This window comes from Orbicella franksi, chromosome 14 (assembly GCF_964199315.1).
Source record: "Orbicella franksi chromosome 14, jaOrbFran1.1, whole genome shotgun sequence".
In the NCBI taxonomy this organism is placed as follows: Eukaryota; Metazoa; Cnidaria; class Anthozoa; order Scleractinia; family Merulinidae; genus Orbicella; species Orbicella franksi.
Window position 1 is genome coordinate 269,929 of NC_138158.1, and position 26,429 is coordinate 296,357.

At 40.2% G+C, this 26,429-nt stretch overlaps 3 protein-coding genes across 4 annotated transcripts in view; 2 read left to right on the forward strand and 1 right to left on the reverse strand.

Moving 5' to 3' along the window:
- On the reverse strand, positions 1-3,827 carry LOC145467635 (uncharacterized). Its single transcript, XM_081451213.1, has one exon. The coding sequence runs from the start codon at positions 3,804-3,806 to the stop codon at positions 12-14; it is 3,795 nt and encodes a 1,264-aa protein (XP_081307339.1). The 5' UTR covers positions 3,807-3,827; the 3' UTR covers positions 1-11.
- LOC145467637 (oxysterol-binding protein-related protein 9-like) overlaps positions 1-19,243 on the forward strand; it is a 35,830-nt gene extending 16,587 nt beyond the window's left edge. For both annotated transcript variants that reach the window (XM_081451216.1, XM_081451215.1), the window contains exons 10-25: positions 6,294-6,346; positions 7,921-7,962; positions 10,664-10,740; positions 11,017-11,102; positions 11,730-11,811; positions 12,300-12,392; positions 12,581-12,665; positions 12,818-12,928; positions 16,144-16,207; positions 16,372-16,468; positions 16,602-16,645; positions 16,728-16,809; positions 17,304-17,395; positions 17,481-17,550; positions 18,206-18,271; positions 18,405-19,243. In XM_081451216.1, coding sequence (XP_081307342.1) covers positions 6,294-6,346; positions 7,921-7,962; positions 10,664-10,740; positions 11,017-11,102; positions 11,730-11,811; positions 12,300-12,392; positions 12,581-12,665; positions 12,818-12,928; positions 16,144-16,207; positions 16,372-16,468; positions 16,602-16,645; positions 16,728-16,809; positions 17,304-17,395; positions 17,481-17,550; positions 18,206-18,271; positions 18,405-18,491 — 1,231 coding nt within the window. In that variant the 3' untranslated portion in view covers positions 18,492-19,243. The remainder of the gene's footprint in view (positions 1-6,293; positions 6,347-7,920; positions 7,963-10,663; positions 10,741-11,016; positions 11,103-11,729; positions 11,812-12,299; positions 12,393-12,580; positions 12,666-12,817; positions 12,929-16,143; positions 16,208-16,371; positions 16,469-16,601; positions 16,646-16,727; positions 16,810-17,303; positions 17,396-17,480; positions 17,551-18,205; positions 18,272-18,404) is intronic.
- Positions 19,244-19,353: 110 nt separating this feature from the next.
- Positions 19,354-25,499, forward strand: LOC145467641 (deoxyribonuclease-1-like). Its single transcript, XM_081451220.1, has 8 exons — positions 19,354-19,960; positions 21,375-21,463; positions 21,558-21,653; positions 21,848-21,963; positions 22,207-22,474; positions 23,226-23,322; positions 24,732-24,783; positions 25,090-25,499. Exons 1-8 carry the CDS (start codon positions 19,694-19,696, stop codon positions 25,485-25,487), a joined length of 1,383 nt encoding a protein of 460 aa, XP_081307346.1. The 5' UTR covers positions 19,354-19,693; the 3' UTR covers positions 25,488-25,499.
- The last annotated feature ends 930 nt before the right edge of the window (positions 25,500-26,429 follow it).

The following is a 26,429-nucleotide window of genomic DNA, read 5'->3' on the forward strand; positions in this document are numbered from 1 at the left end:
TTACAGGTAACTTAAACTCGCCTTGAAAAGGCCTTAGACTGCGCGGCGTGAATGATTGACCTTCCGGCCTCCTCCAAATCTTCAGCTGACACTTGGGCCACTTCGCTTGGTTCTTTGTTCACGCGTTTCCTTAGTTTCTGGATGTACTTCGAACAGAGTGCTACTGCTCGCCGGGCTCGGTACCAATCAGAAAAACGCTCGATTCTCTCTTCTAGGGTGGCCATTCTTTGATCGACTAAGGATGATGCCATGGCGACGGATTTCTTGACCTCTGGGTCGTCGTACTTCAAGTTATGTTCTTGTTCGTCATCGTTCAGCCATTCGCCTTCTTCCTTCCATAACATCTCTGGTCCCAGAATCCACCGCGAATCTCGGAGCTCATCGGTCTTCATTCCACGTGACGCTTCATCTGCTGGGTTCTGTTTAGTGTCAACATACCGCCATTGGCTTCTATGGGTACTGTCTTGTATCTCTTGTACTCTGTTAGAGACGAATACATGAAAACGTCTGCTTTCATTACTTATGTACCCAAGTACAACTTTGCTGTCCGTCCAGAAGAAGTCCTCATCGATCCGGTATTCTAGCTCACGATGAATCTGTTGACTTATCCGTACGGAACAAACAGCGGCGGTTAGCTCGAGTCTCGGGATGGTTACAGGTTTGAGAGGAGCTACTCGCGATTTTCCCATCACGAAAGCGCAGTGGACCTTGTTTGCATCATCTACGAGACGTAAATAGCTACACTGGCCATAGCCCCGGACGCTTGCGTCACTGAAATGGTGCAGCTCTGCTCTGACGACTTGACCGAAATCGTTAGGCTTGTAACACCGAGGAATCGTGATGTTCTGTAGTTTCATCAGTTCCATTCTCCATTTCTCCCATCTCATCTTCGTGTCTTCTGGTATTGGATCGTCCCAGTCCAAATGGAGACTGCATAACTCTTGCAGTATTGACTTTCCTTGAAGCATCAGGGGGGCTACAAAACCTATAGGGTCATATATAGAGCTTACGGTCGACAGGATACCTCGTCTCGTGCATGGTTTGTCTTGCAGGACGACGCTGAATTCGAAGCTGTCAGATTCGACGCGCCATTGAACTCCTAGTGTGCGTTCTAAGGGAAGTTCGTCCAGGTCTAGGTCTATCTCTTTAACTCCCTCTGCCCTGTCACTCTCGGGGATGTTCTTGATTACCTCTTTGCTGTTGGACAAGAACTTGTGAAGATTGAATCCTCCTTGGTGGCACATGGCTTTTACATTTTTCACCAATTCTACTGCTGACGCTGCTGTAGCGACTGACTTCAAGCCGTCATCCCTGTTGTTAGGGAGACCTTTGAAGCTTTCTTTCAACGGGAGTGGAAGTTCGTAGTGGCCGTCGTCACGTCTGTGTATGCGCGTCTCTGCGATGCTTAGAAACCTCTTGTCTTCCTTGGAGAGACTTTGCTGAGCCATGTGCTTATTTTCCGCAAAGTCCATCTCAAACATTTGATCTACATAGCAGGGGTTTAGAACCTCCTTTGTCTTGTCTTCCAGGATGAAACTAACGTGGCTTGTTTCAGGCGTGTTCTCATGTGCTATAATCCTGTTGCACGTTGCTACACCGTCTTCGTCTAGGGGGGTCTCTGAAAGACTGGCCGGTCCGACTATGCACCAACCAAGGAGTGTTCGGACTGCGTATGGATCTTCGCTTTTACCAGTTATCACTTCCTTTGGTTTAATCGCCTTCGGGCAGTTGGATCCGATCAGTATTCCAACGTCGAGGTTTTCGTCTAGCGCAGGTATTTTGTCCCTTATTTTCTTCAGGTGTTGCCACTTGTCTGCTACTGCTGGGGTTGGGATTTGGTCCTTTCTGGATGGGATTATGTCTCTTGCATACGCCTTAGGGAGTTCGACCTGTGCGCGTCTGTCGGGGCGCTCCACTATCAATCCGTCGATACGGGATACAGGGATTACTTTGCGGCCGTGCATTGTGCTTAAATTGAGACTTGTGTCGACTCCCTCAACTCCAAGCTCGCTCTTTACCTTATTTGTCACGAACGTCGTGTCACTAGCGTCATCCAAGAGTGCGTACGTTTTAATTTCTTTGCTGGGATTATCCTTATGGTACAGGACTACAGGCACGATTCGACACATGATGATGGCGTTCGATGTACCGACAGAACTGTGGGAGACGCTGGCAGCGTTTGAGTGAGCAGACTCGGCAGCGTGGTCTGGTTGCAAGGGTTGGGGTGGATTGCGTGACGACTGAGCGCTTGGCGGAGTTTGCTCGCTGCGTGTCTTTGACTTTAGAGTCGCTCCGTGTAGCAAGGTGTTGTGACGCTTTCCGCACTCACCACAGGTTTGCTTGGATGTGCAGTCAGCGGAAACGTGACCCGCTCCGAAGCATCTGAAGCATAGGCGTTTCTCGATGATGAGATCCAACCTCTTGTCTGGAGTAGCCTTGGTGAAATTGCTGCACTTCGCTATTGTATGTTTGCCATTGCAGGCTGGGCAGGACTGTTCGCGCCCCGATGTGGCTGCTGATTGTGTCTGTTCAGAATGGCCTACTGGAGTGGTAGAAGTGACCAATGATTGACTTGGATTGATTCCACCTTGATACCTCGACCTTGTGCCACGGGTGTTGTCTCTAACCGGGCCGTTCCTTTTCCTTTCTCTCTTAAGTACGTCTGGAGAAAAGATCGGGTCGTTTGCTACTTCGGCTTCTTGTTTGACAAACTGGACAAAGTCCGTAAAACCCACGAGTCTCTTTCCCTTTACCTGAGTTTCATGAGCGGACCTACACCACTTGACGCCCGAGTACGACGGCAACTTGGCGGAGATCGACTGTAGGATCTGAGTGGAATCCAGCTCCGACATAGATTTCATAGTCTTCATAGCCTCTTCACAGCGCACCAAAAAGTCAGAGAATTCCTCCAGTCCTTTACTATCACCATCACTGATCTGTCGCCAACCTCTAAGTTTCTTTTTGTAGTCTTCGGCTACCACCACAGGGTTTCCAAAACGCTGATCGAGCAGTTTCCGGGCTTCGCTGTATGCGGTTTCAGAGTTTGTCGCTAGGAAACCTTTAACCACCTCGTTGGCCTTGCCGGTCGTGTATTTTTCTAAGAAGAACAATTTGTCCTTATCAGCGGGGACGTTGGCGGCGATAATACTATCAAATGCGGTCACGAAAGCCGGATATTCGAATGAGTTGCCGGAAAATGTCGGAGGCTCCTTAACGGGGAGGTGAAAGGTCCTTTGTTGATTGATTAACACTGAGCTTAATTGCGTTTGTTGGGCTTGAAGGTTGACCAGTTGGTTAAGGGCGAAACTTATACTAGATGATGGTTCAAAGTTCGGTATATTGTTTGCTGGTTGCTGGCCAAAGTTGTCTGGAATCGTGTTAGGCACAAAAGGAGGGTTGTTGGTGTTCATTTCCTGTTTTGCAATTCTTGTCGTGACGGCTGTTGGTTGTTGGGGGCTTATCTCCTTGTCCTCGAGTTTAATTTCCTGTTTTGTTTGCGTGTTTAATTTATATTCTTCATCTAGAATTTCTTTGAACGCACTTTCTTCTGCCTTTGCGAGCGCATACTCCTTTTCTAGTTGAATGCGCCTGAGTTCATTTTCCTTTTCCAGAAATTCCATTTCTATTTTGACTTTAGCTGCCTTTGCTGCGGCGTCCGCTCTAGCTTGTGAAACGGAACGCGAAGAGGACCTAGTCGACCCTTTAGATGACTTGGATCTTACTTTTGATCTATGGCTCGACGAGGCGCTAGATTTGGTGAAAAGCGATCCTTTTTCAAGGCGCTGGATTTGTTCACAAAGCTTCATTCTTTGTTCAGTAAATTCTCGATCTCTCACGTCATACCACTGATAGGATTCTTCCTTTTCTGCGGGACTATCCAGCAGACTTTCGTATGTGTAGCACGCTTGATTAAAGACATCTTTTAGAGAATCTAATTCATTGCGTTCGACTTCCAAAACTTCTAATTCCGTTTGGGGATCTTCACGTAGTTTCTTAATGTGATCTAATTTTCTTTTAAGATTTCGGAAAGCTGTTTCTTTTCTTTTTGCTCTCAATTCCTTTAGAAAGCTCTTTCCCTTCTCTGAGAACTTCTGTTTTCGCTTTGAAATTTTGACATTGAGTTCTGACTGGGCAATGGGCACGACATTTTCTCGGTCTCCATCAGTGTCTTCGTCAAGAAACGACGCCAGATCTTCAGGTGCGGATGCGATACTCATTGTTTGTCACGAAATACCGATGACGAATTTAGAACAAGCCACGATGTTTTACTGTAACGTCAGGTTCACAGCGACTGTTGAAAGGTTGAATTGTCACTTGCTAGACAACTTGTCGCGATGAGACTAGCGTGTGTGAGAGATGCTTTACTAATCGAATAAAGCCAGAGATCACGGAAGATCAGCTGTGATTGACGGTGATTTAATTGACGATAATCGAACGTAAACTGAAATATAATGTAATGAATAAACTAATTACTAGATAATAGAAGATTACAAGATGACAAGAGTCACGAAACAATAATAGCAAACATTCCAATCATAACTGCGATATGACAATACTTCCAGTCAATCTTCTCAGTAAAGATACAATTAAAATCATCAGTGATCCCAAGCAGATACGCATACTGCTAACTGTCCTAATACAATAAATGACAACACTCTAAAAACTTGAAAGCAATAAAATTGTACGATGTGATAAAAACGTGCTTGCGTGAGCGCCACTGAAAGCGATGTGGGAATTTACTAGCAAGGAAAGGACTTAACTGAATTACCAGAGATTCTTATAGGACAGTTGCTAAATAGGAACCTAAGCTAGGGGGAGTGTGAACTATAAAGATCTATCGCTAAAAACAAGATGAAATAAAAACTTTGAAAACTGGGGCTCTGCCACGTGTTGGACTTAGTACAATAGGCTGTTGTATAAAAAAACCGAGACTGAAGGTACTTAAGGTTAAAAACGTCAAAACTTGAAACTTATACTAAAAAGCAAGCATAGAAAATAGTTTGTACTTACACATCGGTTCCCGCTTGCACTCTAAATAGTCAAGGGTAGCTTAAAACTTAATTTACTTGAAAACACGTACTGTGCACACACGATAACTGAAACTTGAACTACTGGCGGGAATATGTCGCTAACACTATCTATATACGTCCACGTGTAAAAACAGATGACGTCATTGCTAAGCAACAAATTGGCGAATCAGAAAGAGTTAAGATTACTCACTTAATTAGAGAAGCCTCGATATAGTGTTCATTACACTGAGTAATGAAATACAGTAACAACAATACTTTATTTACTCTAGACACTTGATACACATTTGCATAGAAAATTACGAAAACTTACAATGACTTAAGGAAAAGATATGTGCTTAAAGTTGAGCCAAGGGATTTATGTCCCAGGGACTTGTGTTGTGCTGGGTCATTCGTGTGACATATGTTGTGCCTTCTAGGATTAGTGACGAAACCTTTGTTTGTGTTACTTTATCTCTGGTATCTGAGCAACATAACTACGCTACTCGAAGTGCATCCCTACAACACTTAAATCCCGGTTTCTCCAGAATAAATATAAGGAAATTTTGCCCCACTGTTATTGGATGTTACTATTGCAATGACCTTCCTTTATCTATACGTAACTTAGCGACTAGAAAACGTTTTAAAAAAGCACTCTTCCAGTATTATTTTGCTCAGTATTAATTAATTCATACCTCTTCCTCTCCTATGTTAAGTTAACTTTTTTACCCTAATTATTATTATCAATTAAACAGGGGCATCTAATTAGCTTGCTATATTTCTGCCCTTTTCCATTTCTCCTCTTACTTGTTTACTTTATATTTGTCTTTGTAATTTTAGAATGGAATAAATAAATAAAATCAAAAAATGAAAATGTGAGAGACATGCTAAGTTAAACCTCACAAAATATATGAACTACCTGCAGGGCTTTCAGTTACTTTTGAGTCACCTGTTTTCGTTATTTTTATACCCAAAAACTGTTGCTTTGTGGGTGAATTATGGATTAACAAGAGGCAAGTTCACCCATAGCACCAAAGGCCCACATGACCATATGCTGTGGGGTACAGCCTTGAATGAAAGCACTGTTTTCTTCTTGCTTATTTCAGGAAATGTGGTGGGTAAAATTATCAGGAAATCAGAAAATAATCAGAAAACACCAAAGGTTGCAAATCGGCACTTCATCTGACTGATTAACATTCACTATATATACATTTACATAAAGCCTTCATTTTCACCATTTTCCCAAGCCTCCACAGTGGTGCTAAACAGAGTTATTATTTCTTGTAGCTCGCCTCCCCAGAGTAACCTATTCTCTGCATCCAAGAAATGGATGGATCGTGGTGAGTAGCATTTTGTTTGGTTACAGCTGTCAAAGAATGCAATTTTGGAAGTCAAAATCTTGTGTTTTAAGATACTCTTAGCCCGAGAGTGTTTTAACTTTTACTATGACCCATCCATGGCGCAGCCCCTTGATAAATTGTTCAAACATGTCAACTGTCGAATAACCCAGGTCTAGTGGCACGCTGGCACTCAGCTGTAGATGATTACGTCGTTGTACCATACCATTAAAGAAATATTTAAGTTGATTTTCTTTCTGTTGCACATACGTAATTTTTTTCATTTTTTTTTTCTTAATTTGACATGTAAATAACATACATGTGTTCAAATGTGGCAGCTTATCTTTGCAGCTAAGCCCGGCAGAAAAGAAAAATAGTCCGAAATAGCAAGGGTTCGAAATACCTGGGTCAACATTAACAATAATATTACCATGAATGAAAATTAGTACATAATCAATATGATGGAATGTAAGAGGATGCCCAGGACGAAGTTAGTTACAGTAAAGCCAAGTTTTAGTGTTACAGCTGTTTTCTGGCCTGATATGTACCAATAAAGTTCGAAATAAACAGAGTTGATTTTTAGTCAAAAAGAAACTAATACCATGTGAATGACGGCAAGTTAGAAACAAATGAGCTCAATATAGTTGATAGTAAATGACTGAAAAAAACAAAGGCAAATCTCAGGCTTTGAGTTTGAAGTAATGGGAAGTTCAAAATAAACGAGGACGCATTAACTGGGTCCAGTTGTAATATGTGTTCTATCAAGAACATTCAACTTTCTTTTTGTTTACCTTATAACATTTTACTTACTTACTTAGTATACTTACTTACTTTAGTCTTTTAGATGGTAACGTAAATGTATCTATTTGTTATACCTCCCACCTCAAATACGTTTTCCGATTGGAGGAGAACGTGTCAGGTGTCGTGGGTCAAAACTCACTAACTCCCTAGGGAAACAACAACTTGAACTTTCGACTCGCAGGTGATCAGGCTCATTGAAACCGCGGCAAATTTGTGAGTCAGCCGGCGTCAAGCAAACGATTTCTTCTCAGTTTTTTTTCCTATTTTCGAGTTAGGAGGTATAACAAAACACTTAATGACTGGCCCCGCGGGAAACAGCGAGTTTCGTTTCCCCTCGACCTCAATGTTCCCCTCGGATTCGCCTCGGGGAACATTGAGGGTGTCGGGGAAACAAAACTCACTGTTTCCCTTGGGGCCAGTCATTAAGTGCTCATTATTTGACTGCTTTGTTGATCTACCAGTATATGCAATGTAGACCTTATGCTACGGATTAAGGGGCCAGTGGTTTAGTCCGGCTGAAGTGTTCACGTGATATTCTTGGACAAAATATCTTACTTTCCTCCTGGGCTCTTGTTACTCAAAGGACCGATCGTCAATTTCACTAAAACGTTCGTAATTTAATTATGTTAATTCATCTTATAGCCACGTGAAAATAGGTTACGAGAGCATCGTTAAGCTGCTCTGGAAAATACTTGGGGACCCTACAAGGGATTAGTGTCTCCTGGCTATGTTCCAGGAGATTATTTTGATGAAAATCTTCTCTTGATATGATTTAGATGAGTATGAAATAGAGGACGGGGACACAACAGGAGGAGATCGTAAGTCTAATATATAATTTGCCTTTGATAACTTAGGTTGTGGTGACAACAACAACAACAAAACTTTAATAAAGTGGTGTTTCATTTTCTTTTTAAACAAAGAAAATGACGATGATTTTTTACATCTTCGACGATCGAATTCCATACTAATGGGCCTTGAAATCTTATATTCAATATTCTGTAATTTGTTCTTGCTTTTGGAAGATAATAAGACTGTTTTGCAGCAAGCCTTGTGTTATAGTTATGGATGTGTGTTATTTTAGTGAAGAAAGTAACAAAACACAAAGATTGCTATAGAGTTACTAGGTCAAAAAACTTATAATGTCGAGAGACTTAAACAAGACACAGGTCAAAAATGGATATATAAGAGCATAATATAAGCTTGAAAGAAAATCTAGACCTGCATAATGCCGAAGTTTACAGAGAGGACCAGTATTTCTTCTGGGAACATTGAAATACACGCTTTAAGAGCTACCAATGTGTTTTTAATATTTCATGTCCTGTTGCCTGTACAACCTTTTTAATTTTGGGTAACTTGGAAAGGAATTAGAAGAGCATTTGATTTCGGAGGGAAACTCACATATGAGTGATGAGTGAGACTGGAATGGACTGGCTGGCCAAGAGACGAGTCCTAAACATTCCCATGACAAAAACTGTAGTTACTGCGGCTTACGCCCCGTCAGTACCATATTCCTCCCTGAGTTTTCAGCGTTTATCGGTTTTTTTTTCGGCTTAATCAGTGCTTCAGCGTTCCACTCTCTAGAGACTGTGTCCACTAAAACATTGTCTGTATCGGTGTTCACTCATCAACACACATCATTGCATTAGTGACGAATCAGGTTTATTGCCGGAGTTAACCTCTAGTTTCAGTAGATTTGTGTCTGTGAGCTCAACTGTGGTTTAAGGACGTTCGCGCGAAAATTTTCCAACATTGATTTTTTTTCTGAAACTTCTACCACTGTAAGATGATGAGTTAGTTATGTCAGAAATGTGAAATATGGGGGGTCACCGACTTCGTTTTTCGAACATACCCGGAAGAACACCCTAAATCTGCAAAAATCGGGCTTCAGTTGTTTGCGAATAAGGCCACATAGTCTGTAAGCCCCAAAATATTGCAATTAGATTTTTAAGTGAAATGTTCTCTGCCAAATATTGTTTAAGTGGACCTATTAAGTGAATTTAATCAACCGGTGAGGTTCCTCTAGTTAAAGAACAAGTTTGTATTTAGCGACCATAGTTTCACGCGCCTTGCAGCCGCGAGATGACAGGATTCGATGTCCCGTGGACAGAAATCTTGAAATTTTTTTAAATTCCCACATTGATCTTTTGTTCATTTTTGGACAATGTGGAGATAATTGTAAATAAAATCTGTTTCTGGAAAGAAAAGTTTGGGTCACCGAAAGTCCAAGATCGTTAAATCCAAGCAAAGTTATAACAATGGCGATCTGCCATTTTCAAACAGTTCTTGTTGTCACGTGCGCATGTATGAAACTGCGAAGATTCAAACCTAATCCTAACCCTTTGACATTTCGCAACTTTGGCGGTCTCCCATTTTCTTTATTCATGATGACTGGGAAGTTGGCGATATCCGGGGTCAGCTAGCCGTTTTTGCACCTTTCTGTTCCATGTTTTAGAGGAAAATGTCAATAGCATACTTTATGAATTCTCTGCGCCGAATACGATTCAAGGAGATGAGTTTGGGATGCTTATGGAATACGTTACCAATTTACGTTCGAGACGTGACAGTAAACGTCATAAACGTTTGCTAAAGTGGACAGAAAACTGCTATTAACTCACACGGGTAAGGATCGAGAGGCCTCCATAAATAAATACAACATGGGTGGTTGGTCAGATATTGAATCTCGAATTCAAGCTTTTGCCGGAACAATCCTTAATGTCAACATGTCAAGGACGCCTTCTTTTCTTTCCTTTCAGTGCTCTTACAAGAGAAATTACTCTAAAGAACTCAAAAGCCGGTCGGAGTACTTCACGTAACATAAGAGAGTCTGAAGAATCCATTGCAGTGATCATTATCTTCCAAGTATCGCGCTTGCAGATTTCATTTCTTTTTCGAAGAATCAGAGTTTATTTTTACATATTCATATGTCGAATATTTGCGATCAAATGTGTACGATCGTCTATAAATCCACGGCACGCTAAATGTGATGCGCAAATAACTGGACTGCCTCGCATACCGGTAGTTTATTTAGTCTCGAAAACCGACAATCATAAACAAAGGTAATGAGATTGTAAAATTAAATCTATTTTTTTTATTGTTCTCTTTGAACAAGCTCATTATTTGAAATTGTCACTGGTGCTGGTGTCAGTAGACACGTTTGGTTAATGTGATCTTCATAACTCTTGACGTCATAAGCCACGCCACGGCGGCAAATGTGACGCATTTTGTTTGGCTCAAATACGACCATTTCAAAAACATTTCATCACGAATTTGCAGTAGAAATGGCGAAAACAAATCAAGGTAAGGTTGACTGTAATAATGCTAAGACGTACATACTAAAACAAATTTAGGGGTGCGATTGGACGAAGGTTTTTCCATAGTTAGTTTTTTGTGAAAACTTTACTTTTCCAACCTTCTGTTGTCTCTGCTGGAAGAAGCGAACTTTGAACAGCAATTCAAGGGATTTTGATTCATATCGCAATGATGAAATCCTAACATTGAACCATGTTGTTATTTTTGTAGTTGATGCAATTGACAAACACAGTAGTGTTATTACACATTTGTTATCTCAAGTGCGTCTTGGAATGGACTTGACAAAGGTAACGTGAATTCAGTATCAGTGGCAATAACATCACTTTGTCGGATGTCCATTTTACATGAAACAGATAGATAAGAAAATCAATCAATCAATCAATCAATCAATAAACACATAAAAAGAATAAGTGAATTAACAAATAATGAGTGAATGACATAATGAAGGAGAGAAAAAAGAATTCATGAGTGAATGAGTGAACGAACGAGCTGACGTATGGTATTTTTCCATACCATTATTACTACAGTTTGACTGACGCCATGCTGTCGGATGTTCTCTGTAGGTTGTTTTACCAACGTTTATTCTTGAGAGACGATCTTTGTTGGAAATGTACGCAGATTTCTTTGCACATCCTGACCTGTTTGTTGAGTAAGTTAAAGAATTATTTGCTGTAGTTACTTTCCGCCATTTTTATTATTAAATCCAATGTTAATTTTTGCATTTTTATATTTTAGTTCTGTTAATTTTTTAAGATAGCTGTGTCTTATGTTTTCATTGTGTCAGTAATAGCCTGTTCAGTGTTTTTGTGTCTCTGCATCCATTCAGTAATTGTTCAACTGCCGTGCAAGTCTCACAAGCGTGTCTTTTTCGTGGTTCGCACAGGCCTGAAAAAGTCCTGGAAGTTAGAAACGCTAGGTTGTCTCCTTGAAAAGGTCTTGAATACTTGAGACTGTAACATGAAAAGTAATATCGACTTGGATATACAACCTGCAACTAGAGACAAACATTTGAAGTCAGATAAAGTTGATTTCGTTGATATAGAAATTAAGTAATATCCGGTACCTAACAGCAAAGGTAATCACCCTTCTTTCAGTGGAGCCCTGAGTATTGTGTACGTTTGTGTTCCCACCTGTCCCCTTCCCATGATAGTTCTAAGGACAACGAGTCCTTGAATGTTGCTGAATTGTCTTTGAAAAAATGCTATTCAGTCTCTATGAACCATGTACTTTTTTTACTATTTTCAATGTGTTCTCGTTGCTGATTGTGTGTTTGCAGTATTGTGAACTATTCGGATCCTAAAGATCGTATGGTAGCAGTCGTCAGATGGTATCTGTCTGCATTCCATGCTGGTCGTAAGGTATGTTGCTTGTTCTTCTTGTTAATTCATTCGTTCGGGGACCCGAACATTTCCCAATTCTTATTACCCAATCAGAGAAAAGCCCGAGCACTTTGCGAATTTTTTCACAGGAGGTTGTCGCCATCAGAATAGGCTGATTTAACAAGAGAACGGGAACGTCACTTGACGACGGCGCGCGCAGTACAAATACCCAAATATGGTCGAATTAGACCAGAATCCAGGTTATTCCGCGCGCCCTGCAGTCGTCATCTGACGTTCCCGTCCTGTTGCTAAATCAGCCTAATATGTCATCTTGGTAAACAGCGTGACCAACACTAGTTGCAAATAATTGTCTCAGTAACGATTCTGAGCGGAACAAAACGTGCTTTGTAGAACGTTTTATACTGTTTATCGCCTGACACCACATTGTTCTTCATTGACTAATTTGTAGTTGTCTCAGTTTTGATGTTGTAATGATCTTAAGTAGATGTTGCTATTTTATTTTACAGGGTTCTGTAGCAAAGAAGCCGTACAATCCTATATTGGGAGAGACGTTCCGTTGTTTCTGGGTGTTGCCTGAATGTGAGACGTCAAGAACAGAGGTGAATTAACACAGCATTATCGTTCTCAGGGAGCGGGTAGAAAAAGGCTTAACGCTTAGTTTACAACATGCTTTTTGTGATATCTTCAAATGGAAGAAAATGTAAATAAAAATAGTTAACTAAAGTAGCAGAAGATTGCGATAATAAAGGAACATGGGTTGCTAATTACGTTTTCCGTTATTTTGTAGAAATGTCAAGTCGACGGTCCAGTGCCTTGGGCTTCTGAAGATGACGTCACTTTTCTTGCTGAGCAAGTATCCCATCATCCTCCAAGTGAGTGCTAATCGTGCAACATCAAATGTCACGTTAATATCAAGTGACATAAAGCTATTTTGTAGAAAAAAAATTCAAAACTTTTCACCTATCCTCCAACGCATGCAATTTTATTTGAGTTTCAATAACTCTCTCTTTATCTTTCTTGCTAGTTTCTGCCTTCTATGCAGAGAACTTTAGTAAACAGATTTCTTTCAACGCGCATATTTGGACCAAGTCAAAGTTCTTGGGATTGTCAGTTGGAGTAGAAAACATTGGACAAGGTAACAAATGTTCTTCATACACAGTTGAACTCTTTTCCGAATTTTTTAGGCACTTGATTTATGAACAGTCTGTTCGCTTACTCCACGTGTTTCAGTTAAGGTGATTCCTTAAGTTGCATTGCGCATCCCTACTGCGCACGATTTTCGCGTCATTAGCGCGCGCACATGAGCGTGTGCACGTACAAAACGTAAGAGACTTCCCTCAAACTAAACTTGATAGCGAAATAAATGCTCCTTTTCTCTTAAACGAGAACGGTGACCCCCACTTTTATTTCATAATTTCAATGAGAACGATATCCTCAATAATTGAGAAACAAATTAGCAGAAATCTATGGCTTCTTTTTTGGCAAATGAAATAAATACTACAGAGGGAGACACAACGGGCCCAACAGCGCATGTCCAAATTATGTTTCCTTTAAAGGATAAAAAAAATGCAGGGTATTTGAAGACATTTTTTTCTGGGACGTAGGTGAATGAACAATCAAAGAAAGTCAAACTCTGTGTGATATAACAAGCTGCATTGAAAAATAATCGAGCTTATTTGTTGCACACGGAAATTACCAAAAGTCGCCTAAATAACCGTATTTGTCAGCATTGTGGCGTGAAAACAAGCACGGTGACCCCCTCTTTTTACTACGTTTTTGATATCTCCTTGTCATGTAACAACAGCATACCAAGTTTCATCGGAAATCTATGGCGGGTTCTTTTCCTAGGGAGTCACCTTTACGGTGCCTACTTTTGTTAGTGCGCACATGTTCTGCGCATCACGCAAGGCATGGTTTACCGCCACGCGCGCGCTAAGGTTGGCATTGACGTAATCAACTACGCTACCAAGCACACGACTAAAGTGAAAGCAATATTTTCGTACCGTGACCACAGGGAGCACACAATCTTGCTGAGTAAGAAGAGAGTAAATAAAGGAATGAAAAGAATGAATAGTTAACCTTTGTCGGTACCAAACGCGTCATCCAGCGCGCGCTTGAGCTCCCCTCCATCTCCCACACATGCTTTTTTGACACGACAAATCTTTACAAACCCCTCCCCCGGTTCGCAGTTTTTTTTGCGCGTCCGGGTCGCCCGATCTCCGCACGCAAATGAAATGTCGCGAGTTAATACCTGAAGCGTGTTAGCGAGATTCCGCGTTTAAAACTGGGAGCTGAGGAAGGATTTTGTTAAGATTTGTCGTGTCAAAAAACGTGTGGGAGATGGAGGAGACCTCGAGCGCGCGCTGGATGACGCGTTTGGTACCGGTTCAACGGTACGATCATGTTGCGAAAAGCGATTTGAGGAAAAACTTTGCAAAAGACACTAAAATTCTCTGACTGTCATGAAAGTATTTGAAAACAAATTCGGCCAAGTTTTACAAAAACCTTTCGACTTCGTTTTGTGCTCGTGGAAGCGACGAAATTTAGAGATTCGAGCGAATATTCGGATCGTGTTCAAATTTTTGGGCAAAGAGTTGCCTCCCTTGTCAATGTTATATGTAAGCCAATTAACAATTATAACATAACTAAAGCAAAGCGCGCGCTCTGATTGGTTAATTCAGCGTCTACTATTTGCCCATGGGTGTACGCTGCTGACGTGTGTGCTAATGTTTACAAAGCAAATCTTTTGACAGACATTGTTTCCAAAGTAATGGCCGACGTTCTTCTGCCAGACATGCGAAACTGTCTTCACAGTTGTCTGAAGATGAAACTTTATCGAGTTACTGGTGTGCAGTCGGTTGTCATGAATGAATTTTCGCGCGCTTGTTTTCTCTTGTCATGTAAGACTACACGAACATTTTTTTGTGATGTAGTTCAATAAAAGGACTTCTGTTGTTCCAATGTCTCAATGTTATGTTATAAAACAAATGATAAACGCCATATCGTGTACTATTGAGTTATGGATGCACTTGGGAAGAAGTCCTTTTATTGGGCTACATCGCAAAAAAATGTTCGTGTAGTCTTACATGACAAGAGAAAACAAGTGCGCGAAAATTCATTCATGACAACCGACTGCACACCAGTAACTCGATAAAGTTTCATCTTCAGACAACTGTGAAGACAGTTTCGCATGTCTGGCAGAAGAACGTCGGCCATTACTTTGGAAACAATGTCTGTCAAAAGATTTGCTTTGTAAACATTAGCACACACGTCAGCAGCGTACACCCATGGGCAAATAGTAGACGCTAAATTAACCAATCAGAGCGCGCGCTTTGCTTTAGTTATGTTATAACAAAAAATTGTACAGCGTGAAAAGGCCTAGGTACGAGTTTATGCAGGACTTGTAGGTAGCGATTTTTCCTGTAAGGTCGCGTAAGAAACAACAACAGGAGACAATAGTAAACTATTCAGTCATTCTTTTCATTCCTTTATTTACTCTCTTCCTACTCACTGTTAGCAAGATTGTGTGCTCCCTGTGCCGTGACCAAATCAAGTTTAATGAACCTGTACTACTACCAGGAATACCAGAATAGCGGCGTATCGCTAACCAGTAACTGTTAACGGCTTCCAGCTGAGAGACTAGCTGTTATCTGTCGAAAATTTTACTGAAATCCAACCGTAAACATGTGCCTGCAGATGGCGTAGTGCGCGCACAAAACGAGCGCGAGAGACGCAAATGTTTTACCGGCTTACTGGGGAGGTGACAGGAAAAATGTAGCGGGCACTGCAAAAGTTTTCAGAAAAAGATGAATAACTTTAAAAAACGCGTGGTTATCCCTACATTTTATGTTATGAAGTGGAAGTGGCAAGGCTATTCAACACGTGATTAGTTTCTAGTTGTGAGGAAAAGCTATTTAGACTGTATTTTAGCTGAACATAAGTAAGGCTGTCAGGGACGCTAAAACCTCCGTTGCAACGATTTTGTTATCAAAAACATACCAAAAATGGTTTTTATGTTATCATTTACCATGTAGTCCTAGGATCTTTATAAATGTCTTTGTTTTCTGTATGTAAAGACGAATTCTAAGAAAATCTGTAAAGAAATATCCTTTCCTTCTTATTTCCGAAAAATGCTGATGTCAGTGTTTTGTTGGGGTTAAAGGCTAATTATCTCGAAAAAATGCGTGCCTATCCCCACTTTTCTTTGTGGATTCCACTAGCCATTGCAAAGATCTACTTTTCCCCCATGCCCCTAATCTGGCGCAAAACCTCTGTATTTAGTAGGCACCGTCCTTAATATAGCCGGTATAATGATTACACTTTGTTCAACTTGCTGGGTTCTTATTACAGGCTGTGTTTCTGTTTTGCCATATGATGAGGACTACGTCTTAACATTCCCGAATGGCTATGGAAGGTACCAGTAATATGTGATCCTATCTACACAGTACTTGTTGAGTGCTAGCCTGGCTCATTCTTTAAAGGCAGCGAATTTCGTTGTCGCAAATTACTGGTCACAAACTGTCTTCTACCCACATAATGTCGTTAAATAGACTTACAGATGGTATTTTGTTGTTGTAGATCCATTTTAACAGTTCCTTGGATAGAAATAGGAGGGAAAACGAATATAACCTGCTCCAAGACTGGATATCAAGCAAATGTACAGTTTCATTGTCGGGTAAGTTGATCACCGTCAATGTTTGCCTGACATGATTTCGCTTCGATTTTGTCAAGTTTGCGTCACGTAACGTAGTGGCTAAATTTTCCCTTTTAATTCTGTTGATTATTATGGCAATCTTGTGCAATTGCAGCCGTTTTACGGTGGAAAGAAACATCGGATCACCTGTGAAATAATGTGAGTATAAACGCACTTGCCGCTTAACTTAAATGTAGCACCTGTCTTGTATACCGTGAAGAATGTCATTTTGTCTTTTCAGCTCCCCGGACGACAAAAAGACCTTTCTATCTATCACAGGGGAGTGGAACGGACAAATGTTTGCCAAATTTCCTGACCGAGAGGTAAACGCCATTCTTTTCTTGACTTGCTTTAGTGCAAGCTTCTAAGTCGGAACAAGTTATTGGCTGAACTAGAGAATGTAGTCAGTTTGAACCAAGAAACAATAAGAATGGATATAAACAGAACTTATGAAACTAGCGAGATAAAACAGCTTGAAATTTGATTTAACGCTGAATGTCAGCTTAGTCTAAAAGTGGGTTTCATCCATATAAAGGACTGGGCACTAGCTGCCTTTTGACAGTGAACACATCATTATAGCTTTGGCGCCTTGCTGCAAGCTTTTGTGTGTCCTTCAACAGACACTAGTTAGTGTTGATCTGACTACTTGCCTATGTAACTGATGCTTGTGTGGTTTGTGTGTTGCCTAGTGACTTGTCATTCTCCGCAACATTTATAACATGTGCTCCATATTTGTCAAAATAAACCTGCCCTGCAGTGAACAACTGTCAGCCGCCAATGCTTGTTTTTCTGATCAGTATTTTTACTTTGACTTCAGGAACCTGAATTATTTATTGATACCACAACCATGCCAACAGTGATGAAAATGGTTAAGAAGATTTCCAAACAGCAAGAAAACGAATCCAGACGGTTAGCTTCACAATCAACTTTGTTAAGTCTGCTGTTATCTTACCTCTTAAATGTCTTCGTTGTTTTCTTTTCTGTTGTTGCGCAGATTATGGAAAGATGTTACGATTAGCTTAAAAGAAGACGATGTAGAAAAAGCAACCGCCTCCAAACACAAGGTATTGTTACTTGTTTCCTGTCGTCAATGGTGGGAGGCGCGGTAGCCTAACGCGCTGGACTGGACTCGGTCCGAGTTTGAGCCGTGGCCGGGGTCAGTGCGTTGTTATCTTAGTCAAAGCACTTTACTCTGCCCTCTCCATCCAGGTGTATAAATGGGTACCGGTGCATTTAATGCTGAGGGCAACCCTGCGATGGACTAGCAGCTCATCCAAGGAGAAGTAGAAATACCCCTAGTCATTTTATGTCGCGGAAACCAAGATAAGATCCGACGGTATGGGTTACTTGGCCCGATGGAGCAAAATTTGTTTCTTGCTTGCTTTTTGTGTCGTTGTTCGTCAGTTGGTTACTGTCCTAAGAAAGACCAAAGTTAACACGCGCATAAAGCATGCGAGACAGCTATTTCACCAGTTTGCGCGCCATTCCAAGGAATAGTCATCTCAGTTCAGATCAGGACACACATTCAATCTTACTATCACAACCATAAACCTCAGCTGTTCTCTGCGAGATGTATCGAAGACCACGAAATCATCTGGCTTAAATGACAATCTAAGAGTCTGGAACAAGCTTACGAAGCTCAGAGCAGACCTGTGTCTCCTGTGATTACTACAAAGAAAAGTGATCGTCTGAAATATGGTATGATTGTTTTTGTTTTAGTTAGAGGAACGTCAGCGAGCTGAAGCAAGAGAGAGAAAAGAGAATGGACTGACTTGGGAAACTAAGGTGAGCTGTTGTCCAAACACTGGGTTAATTCGACAATACTATCGTTCGATCAATCCAATAACGGATTCTACACAAACCAAAGATGAGTTTTCCAGTCTAAGTTAATTGGGTATTTTTATTATTATTTTGGTAGTTGTTCCATGAAGTTGGAGAAAACTGGGTTTATGACAAACCACTAATAAAGAGACTACCCAATCAAAGTCGTCCTAAAAGCAAATGATTCCCGGATGACGGAGCAGTGGCCTGGTGCTTTTTGCCATTCTCACATGTCAAACTCGTCCAAATCACGTGAGAAAAATAAGTTTACTGATCTTAGTGTCAGTCCAAATGAGGCGCCGGCAAACGAACTGAAATATAAAGATGACGAAAATAATTTTACATGTTTACCTTCTAAAAGTAATCAGTTAACTCCATCAATTTCGCCGTTGCTCGATAGCTAATGCAGCCGAGGTGTTTGAAGAAGTAAATAGCTCTTAGGTAGACAAGTATCTTGTTGCGTCTTAGGTAAGCAATCATAGCAAAATCGACTCCATTCTTTTCCGCGCATCATCACTGACAAACCGGACATTTTACTACCTGTCTTTATGTTCGACCACGTTTTGACCTTTTCTGCAATAGCTGTTAAATATCAGAAGATTTTAGTAGTCTAACTACATTTTACAGAAAGACTAGAGCCAGAGGATTTTAATCTTTGATTATACAAAACACTATCCTGCAGAGGAGGTACTAAGTCGTTACTAAATTGACTTTAGTGTTTATGATGGTGGCTGAAGATACAGATTTATCCTCGAACGAAATATTCATATTTATATAACGGGGGTTGGGAAATATTTCCGGCACGCCTTTAATGACCGACAGGAAATGTGAAGACAATTGTTGAGAATTAAAAAACGTAGGTAGGTAGAACTTTGAAAATGGTTTTGTATAATTAAGGCTATCTGAAATAAAAGTATTTATCTTAAGTTTGGTTTATTTGTGGATCTGTTTGTCTTTTAGTGTGTTGTATTGTATAAGTTGTGTTTATTTATACAGTTTTAACTTTTTCAACCTTTCCCAGGAGTATTTTTTTCTTTCTACAATCTAAGTAAACTCAATTTGGGTTGTTCAAGTTATCGGAGTAGAATTTGTTTCAAAATGTAAATAAATCTCGTTGGTATAATTTTAAAATTTCACGATCTAACAAGCAGCGATAGAGACATGGTGTGAAGTAACTAGGTTTCAGTATTTAGAGAGAAGTTCTATTTGGTTGTGTTTGTTTTTCTGACCGTGCTTTCCTTGTAAAATAATAAGTGCTGCGTAATGTGATACGTGCGTTTTTAATATTACGCCAATCAAAAGAGTCTACCGGGATCTCTTAATAGAATAAAACGTGTTATAGAGTGTTGGACAGCTTTGTCTTAGTTTCATGTTAGCGCGGGTGAGATGGTTGTTATTATCCTGGTACACTTTGCTGCGCTGTGTTCCGTGGTGTTCACACACCAAGACTCATTGGATAAAGGCAGCATTCACACATCCTTTGAGTTTCGTGATGTGGAAAGAAGCGATGCGAGTACGACTGTGCCAAGTTTTGAGAAAAAGTTGCGATGTGTAAACTCTGAACCATCCAATCTGAAGCTTGCAGCTTTCAACGTACGAACATTCGGTACGAAGAAAATGGCTACCCCAGGAGTGCCGGAAATTCTGGTTAAGGTTAGTAGTGCGTATTTTGTTTGAGTTTGACGTGTCAAATCTCGTGAGATATGTATTATAGTTACACCTATACATACCTTCTGCTATGTTTCGACGGCAAATCAGGCGACTTTAGTCGAGCCATGATCCGTATTTTGGGGAAATCTCCGAGAAAAATTAGGATAAACAATGGTACGGTTTTTCTTTTTTGCAACTGTGTGCGTGGACGATATCTTCAGCTGGAATTTCGTGAAATTCTGGTTATGAAATGGCGATGATTGTTACTTGATAGTACATTCAATGACGTCTCTCCAAACATAGGTCTGCTCAGTACAATCGGCTCGATATAATCTTCATATTAGCGGCGAATATTACTAATTTTGCAAAATTTTGGCATTTGTGTTGTTTGGTTTAACTGCAGCAGTTTGCATGGTTGAAAATGCAAATTGTAAATTTTATCACGAACAAATTTCCAAAGCAACAAAGATGAAAAGAACACCCACGTGAAGACAGCACGAAGGTGCCAGAGGTTTGAGAAAACTTCATGCAAAGGAGGCTCGGTGGTGACGTAATTATGCATAAAACCAATGAGTAACAGTGGAGCATGACTTATTTTTATTGTCTTTTTACTGCAGGGTAGTTTTTTTTGACACAAAATTATCGTCAAACGAGAAGGCGCGAATACCTTGGGGAAGGTGACCAACATACCTGCCGCTTGGCGCTCGTGCGCTCGTTCGTACAAATAGTTAGATACAGTTTTATTGAAGCTTCCTTCACAGGGCTTTTCGGTCATAATACATCACAATTATACAATAATACAAGCAAATTAAAAAATGCTAATTTACAAGAGAAATTCAATAAAATTATCAACTGAGACAAATCAATTTCATATTATTTCTCGCAGCGCTTGGTTTAGTCAGCTCGTTTTGGTGCGCTATGGCTGCATATCAGGCGACTTTGGTCGGGTAATGGTTCGTATTTTGGCGATAATCTTACTTTCTTAGTTACACTCATCATGCCGTGTGCCATTTTGGTTCATTCATTTTGGTACATTCATTCATGTAGGGCAGCAACGAAGCCTCTCCTATCCTGCCTGTCGCTAGCTAGTTTTTCAGTGGTGCCCCAGTTGTAATTGAGCTCCGTCTTTTTTGCTCCATCTTCTGGTGATAACGGTGTCGAACGTAGTCGATTCAAAATACCTATGTGGAGACTAAACAAGCCGACATGCTGCTGAAGCGTACCAAAAAAGTACCATTAGGTATTTTCCGTACCCAAATTCAACTAGCAATCCAGCAATACCGGGCCAAATTCAGTTTAGTAGACGAGGCTCCTGTTTGAATTGAAAAATTCAATGCGGTAAAGGGTATATTTTTATGGCATTCATGTTGCGATGTCTTCTGTTTTTAATTTCTTTTAACTTCCGTGATATTTGCAGATCATTCTTCGTTATGACGTCATTCTCATTCAGGAGATTAGAGACTCCTCTGGTAAAGCAATCGTGGAGTTGTTATCTTTGGTTAACAAGTGAGTCCTGCAAGTCACAAGTCAGTGTAACTGTATTTCAATTACGCATGGTTTTTTGTTAACTTAATTTATTGCTTCTGAATGTATCCTGCAGGGTTTGCAGGAATTCGACCAACGATCTGTACAGTATCACCATCAGTCCACGACTTGGAAGAACATCCAGCAAAGAACAATATGCATTCTTGTATAGGTAAGTCCACCGTTTACAAAGTTGTGACTACTTCTTGTGCGAGTGACTTGATTTACAATAGCGACAGACTTCTTCGCTAAAGTTTAAAGCCTACCTTAAAATGTGTTCCTCAGTCAAGGCTGTAGTGGAATAGAGACTGGTAACAATGTAGTTACTGTCTGTACATTAATTTTGTTTGTCCTTGATTACCACAGGAAGCACGTTTTATCTGTTAAACGTACTTACGTTTACGACGACGGCAAAGAAAACCTACAAAATGATACGTTTGAAAGGGAACCATACATTGTGCACTTCGCCTCCACGAGAACCAGTAAGTAAAATAGCCAGTTAGCCATGTAAGATATCCCTGTCAGTAGATAGGAAAGAAATAGACTATCATTAATCGTTGTAAAATTATGCAATGTTGTTCTTTATGTTATCAGACCTTTTCACGATGCACGACGGTAGCTTAATTAACTAAAAATGCTGCTTTTTTCTGTAAAATTTTGTAAATAGTCTTACAAGAGATTGAACTGATACTAAGCTAATTGTGTCGTGTTTTTCATATCTTCAGGAATTACCGATTTTGTCCTGGTCGCCATCCATACATCCCCGTCTAAAGCTAATCAGGAAATCGACCAGCTTGTTGCTGTATATGATGACGTCATGAAGCAGCTAGCCATAACAAATGTTATTATTCTCGGAGACTTGAACGCCGCCTGTAGTTACATGAGTGATAGAGATTGGAAGACCAACCATTTGGCTAATGATAAACGCTTTCATTGGCTTATTTCTGATTGCGTGGACACCACGGTGAATGGAGGACACTGCGCATATGACCGGTGAGTTTTTGATAGGATAAGAACCAAGTTCTTTCGTGACGTCGTCCTCTTTCCCAATGCCTCCCGTCCTTATGACAAGTAACCATCATAGTGTTGCTGATCCGGCTCTAGGAATATCTTTGGCTTATTAAAATCCCACGTAAAATGAAGTTTGTACCTTTCTGTGTAGCAAAATAATTTGTCAAAGTTGTTGTAACAACAATTGTCATGAGAGAGGCGATGTCTGTTTGTCGTGTCATAGTCGACTTATTTATAGTGCGAGTATCTCTTTAGCCACTTCCAGTCCTCTCGCTGGGTACATGGTAGTTCGTTTCACTTCAGTACTGAACAAAGAGAGTGTTTTACACTAATGCATCCTCAGTCTTCATGTTTCCGTACGAAATAAAACAACACTGTTTGTATCAGAAAGGCCCAGTAGAGGTTTTTACAGGCACTTTAATAACTTTGGCGAGGGAGCAGTAACCTTGAGGAAGTCTCTTTGCTTTCACTTTGCTGCTCTTCACTCAGATGTCTAAATGGGTTCTGGAAAATTGTCAGTGAAAACTGACAAGGTGCCTGGGCCGGCTGAGGGTGATAGGAACTGTTCTTTTTTTTACGTTTTGACTACGAATTTCAGCGACACTGTTATAATCTTAAGGCTTGCATTGCTTCTGTTGTGGGTTTGACTGGTGCGGAAAGCGGGCGATTTGTTAGCGTGATCTGTCGTGGAAATTACTTTTATTGTTACATTGTCTTTTTATATTATTTTCAGATTCGTAGTTGCTGGGGATGCCATGTTGAATGCAGCAATGGAATCAAGCTCAGGAAGTTATCAATATGATCAACATTTGAACATTAACAAGACTATGGTTAGCACCTTTCAGTTTTATTATGTCTCTTAGTTAGTACGCGCGCCGTACTCTCCTGTACGGCCCGCTAAAATTTAAAGTTGGGTTTGTTTCAAAACTGTGTTGTGATTTATCGCCAAGTGTTCATAACTTTTATAGCAAGTAAAAAATTAAAACTTTCTTTTACTCTGAATTGTGTATTAAAGTATGCCAACGACTTAAAAACGATTTCAAATTGACTCGTTTTGCTTTCGAGGTGCGTCAGAAATTTGACGCCGTTCCGCGTGAATAGAAATCGTTCCTGAACCCGTCAGATACACAGTAGAGATATAATAAATATCTTACTAACCTCGTTTTATCGGTCCGTACTGTAAGTTGCGGACCGAATTTTTTCCCCCTTCGATTTATGGCCTAAGCGCAAAGCGCGCGGCCCTAAATCGAAGAGGAAAAAGACTCGGTCCGTAACTTACAGTACGGCCCTCGAACTCGGTTAGTAAGAGGTATATAATTTGCCCTTTTACCATGCTAAAGACCTTGTTATGTACCGTGTAATTATGATAAAGACCTTGTTTTGTACCGTGTAATTATGATAAAGACCTTGTTTTGTACCGTGTAATTATGATAAAGACCTTGTTATGTACCGTGTAATAGCACTTTTCACGGTTAATTTTTCTCATTTACATTACAATGTAATCCAACGTGGATGCGAGGCGATTTCGGGCTAACACTACAAAATAGCCCGAAATTGCCTCACATACATGCTAGATTTTATTGTAATGCAAATGAGGAAAGGTAACCGTGAAAAGGACTATTACGATAAAGACCTTGTTATGTACCGTGTAATTATGATAAAGACCTTGTTATGTACCGTGTAATTATGATTAAGACTTTGTTATGTACCGTGTAATTATGATAAAGACCTTGTTATGTACCGTGTGATTATGATAAAGACCTTGTTTTGTGCCGTGTAATTATGATAAAGACCTTGTTATGTACCGTGTAATTATGATAAAGACCTTGTTATGTACCGTGTAATTATGATTAAGACTTTGTTATATACTGTGTAATTATGATAAAGACCTTGTTATGTACCGTGTAATTATGATAAACACCTTGTTATGTACCGTGTAATTATGATGAAGACTTTGTTATGTACCGTATGACTATGATACAGACCTTGTTATGTACTTTGTTATAGGTGTTATCATCTCCTTTCATTATGGGAGGGGACGGGAGTGTGGAGCGAAAAAGTGTTCCTAACATTAGTGTTTTCCTGGGAGTGTTCAATATTGGAACGAAGACACTTTTGCAACATAGGTGTTTACATCATTACTGTCTAAAATCTCTTGCAGGGTTGAAATTAATCAGATATCTTTACATTATAATTCATTTAATTTTCCAATTAACTAGCATATTTTGATTCATTGCAGGCAGCACTTGTAAGTGACCACTATCCCATTGAAATGCAAATTTACTCGAAGGGTAAGCATACCAAGGTCTTTGAATAAACTGATTACTTTCTGTGCATGTTCAACTTTGCTCACAGATAACAGCTGCTTTCTGGTAACTACTGAGTTAACACATCCAGTTTAACTAAAATCAACTGAGTGATGAGTTTAACATTTACGGCAGATTACCATTACATTCAAAAGAGTAGCTTGGTAACATAAGATTCTCTCAGTAATACATAGACTCTAGAACGAAAGCGATCAATTCAGAGATATTTTAGATTTATTACCTCAACTAATGTATGGCATTCAGCTGGGGTTGTGTTTTTCTCTCAAACAGACCTGGCTGGCTATTCCACGAAGACAGTTGAATACACCTTTAAAGTGAAGCAACATCCAAGCTTGAGCCGGTACAAAGTTTATGGAATGAGGAAGAGAAACTCCATTAAAGCTGCAGGAATCGCGGTAGAAACAACTTACACTTCGACAATCACCAGGGTCGCATTCAGGAAAGACTTTAAGAACTTGAAAGAAGCTATGAATGTTCTTCGTGACATAAAAGATATTTTCTTGACTGCTAATATGGTTTCTATCGATCAGATTCAAAATACAGAGTTCCACTTGAAAGGATCGTGGGAAAAGGAAAACCAGTTGTTGGTTAAGAAACCTGGAGCTGTTAAGATCGTTTGTGAAACTAACCCCATAACCACCTGCTGGATTGCTGTGTTACTGACCTGACTAACGATCAACCGAAAAACATACAGTGATGTGAAACGGAGTTTTGTTTTCCGAGTTTATCGTAAATTTGATGGTGATGTTATACAAGATGCGAAATTTATCCTTTTGCTAACAACGCAGAATAAATGAAAAGTAGTAGCAGGCCATGTTTTCTTCTGTGTTCGCTCGTTTAAACGTTTTCGGTATGTTTGAATACCCAGGTATTCTAGCAAAACGTAAAGCGTGAAGCGTTAGCCTATCAACTGACCGATGGTCCAGGACAAAAGTCTGTCTCGAATTGGTTTTTTTTCTTGTAAAGGTAACAGGAAGAGTTGACAACTTAGTGCAGACTTAATTACCCAGAGTACGCTCAGCTTTTGTTTTTGTCAGCACTAGCAATTTCGACGCGAAATTATCGACTTTGGAAACATGGTCACAGGATACCCAGGCCGATTTAATAAAGAATTTCCAGGAATTCTTCCTTCCATGGGAACGAAGTTGAACTATGCATTTTTGTGACAGTCGTCTTGAAACGTTTTGGAGTGCATCGATTTGCAACAGTGGAAAAGCTGTTTCTTCATGCAGGCAAATAGTGACAGAATTGTCACGGAGAGGAAAAGCCAGGGAAAAACATTTTCCCCAAGGGCAGCGAAAAGTCAGGAAACTTAATAGTAGGCATGGCATCAATAAATGCAGTGGGCCATCTCCATAATGACAAGGACATGTCAAACTTAGCAACAGTGAAGACAGCCAACAGTAGAGCGGCAATAACCCTTTGTTAATAACTGATTCATCATATGACTCCCTTTCCTTTGGATAATTTTTCTACTCTCCCAGACAAATTTACTGTAACAATAGGCTTCATTTTTCGCGAAAATATGCACGGATATTTGTCCGCGGACATTATCTGTTCGCTTCTCGGTACAGATAATGCCCGCGGACAAATATCCGTGCATATTTTCG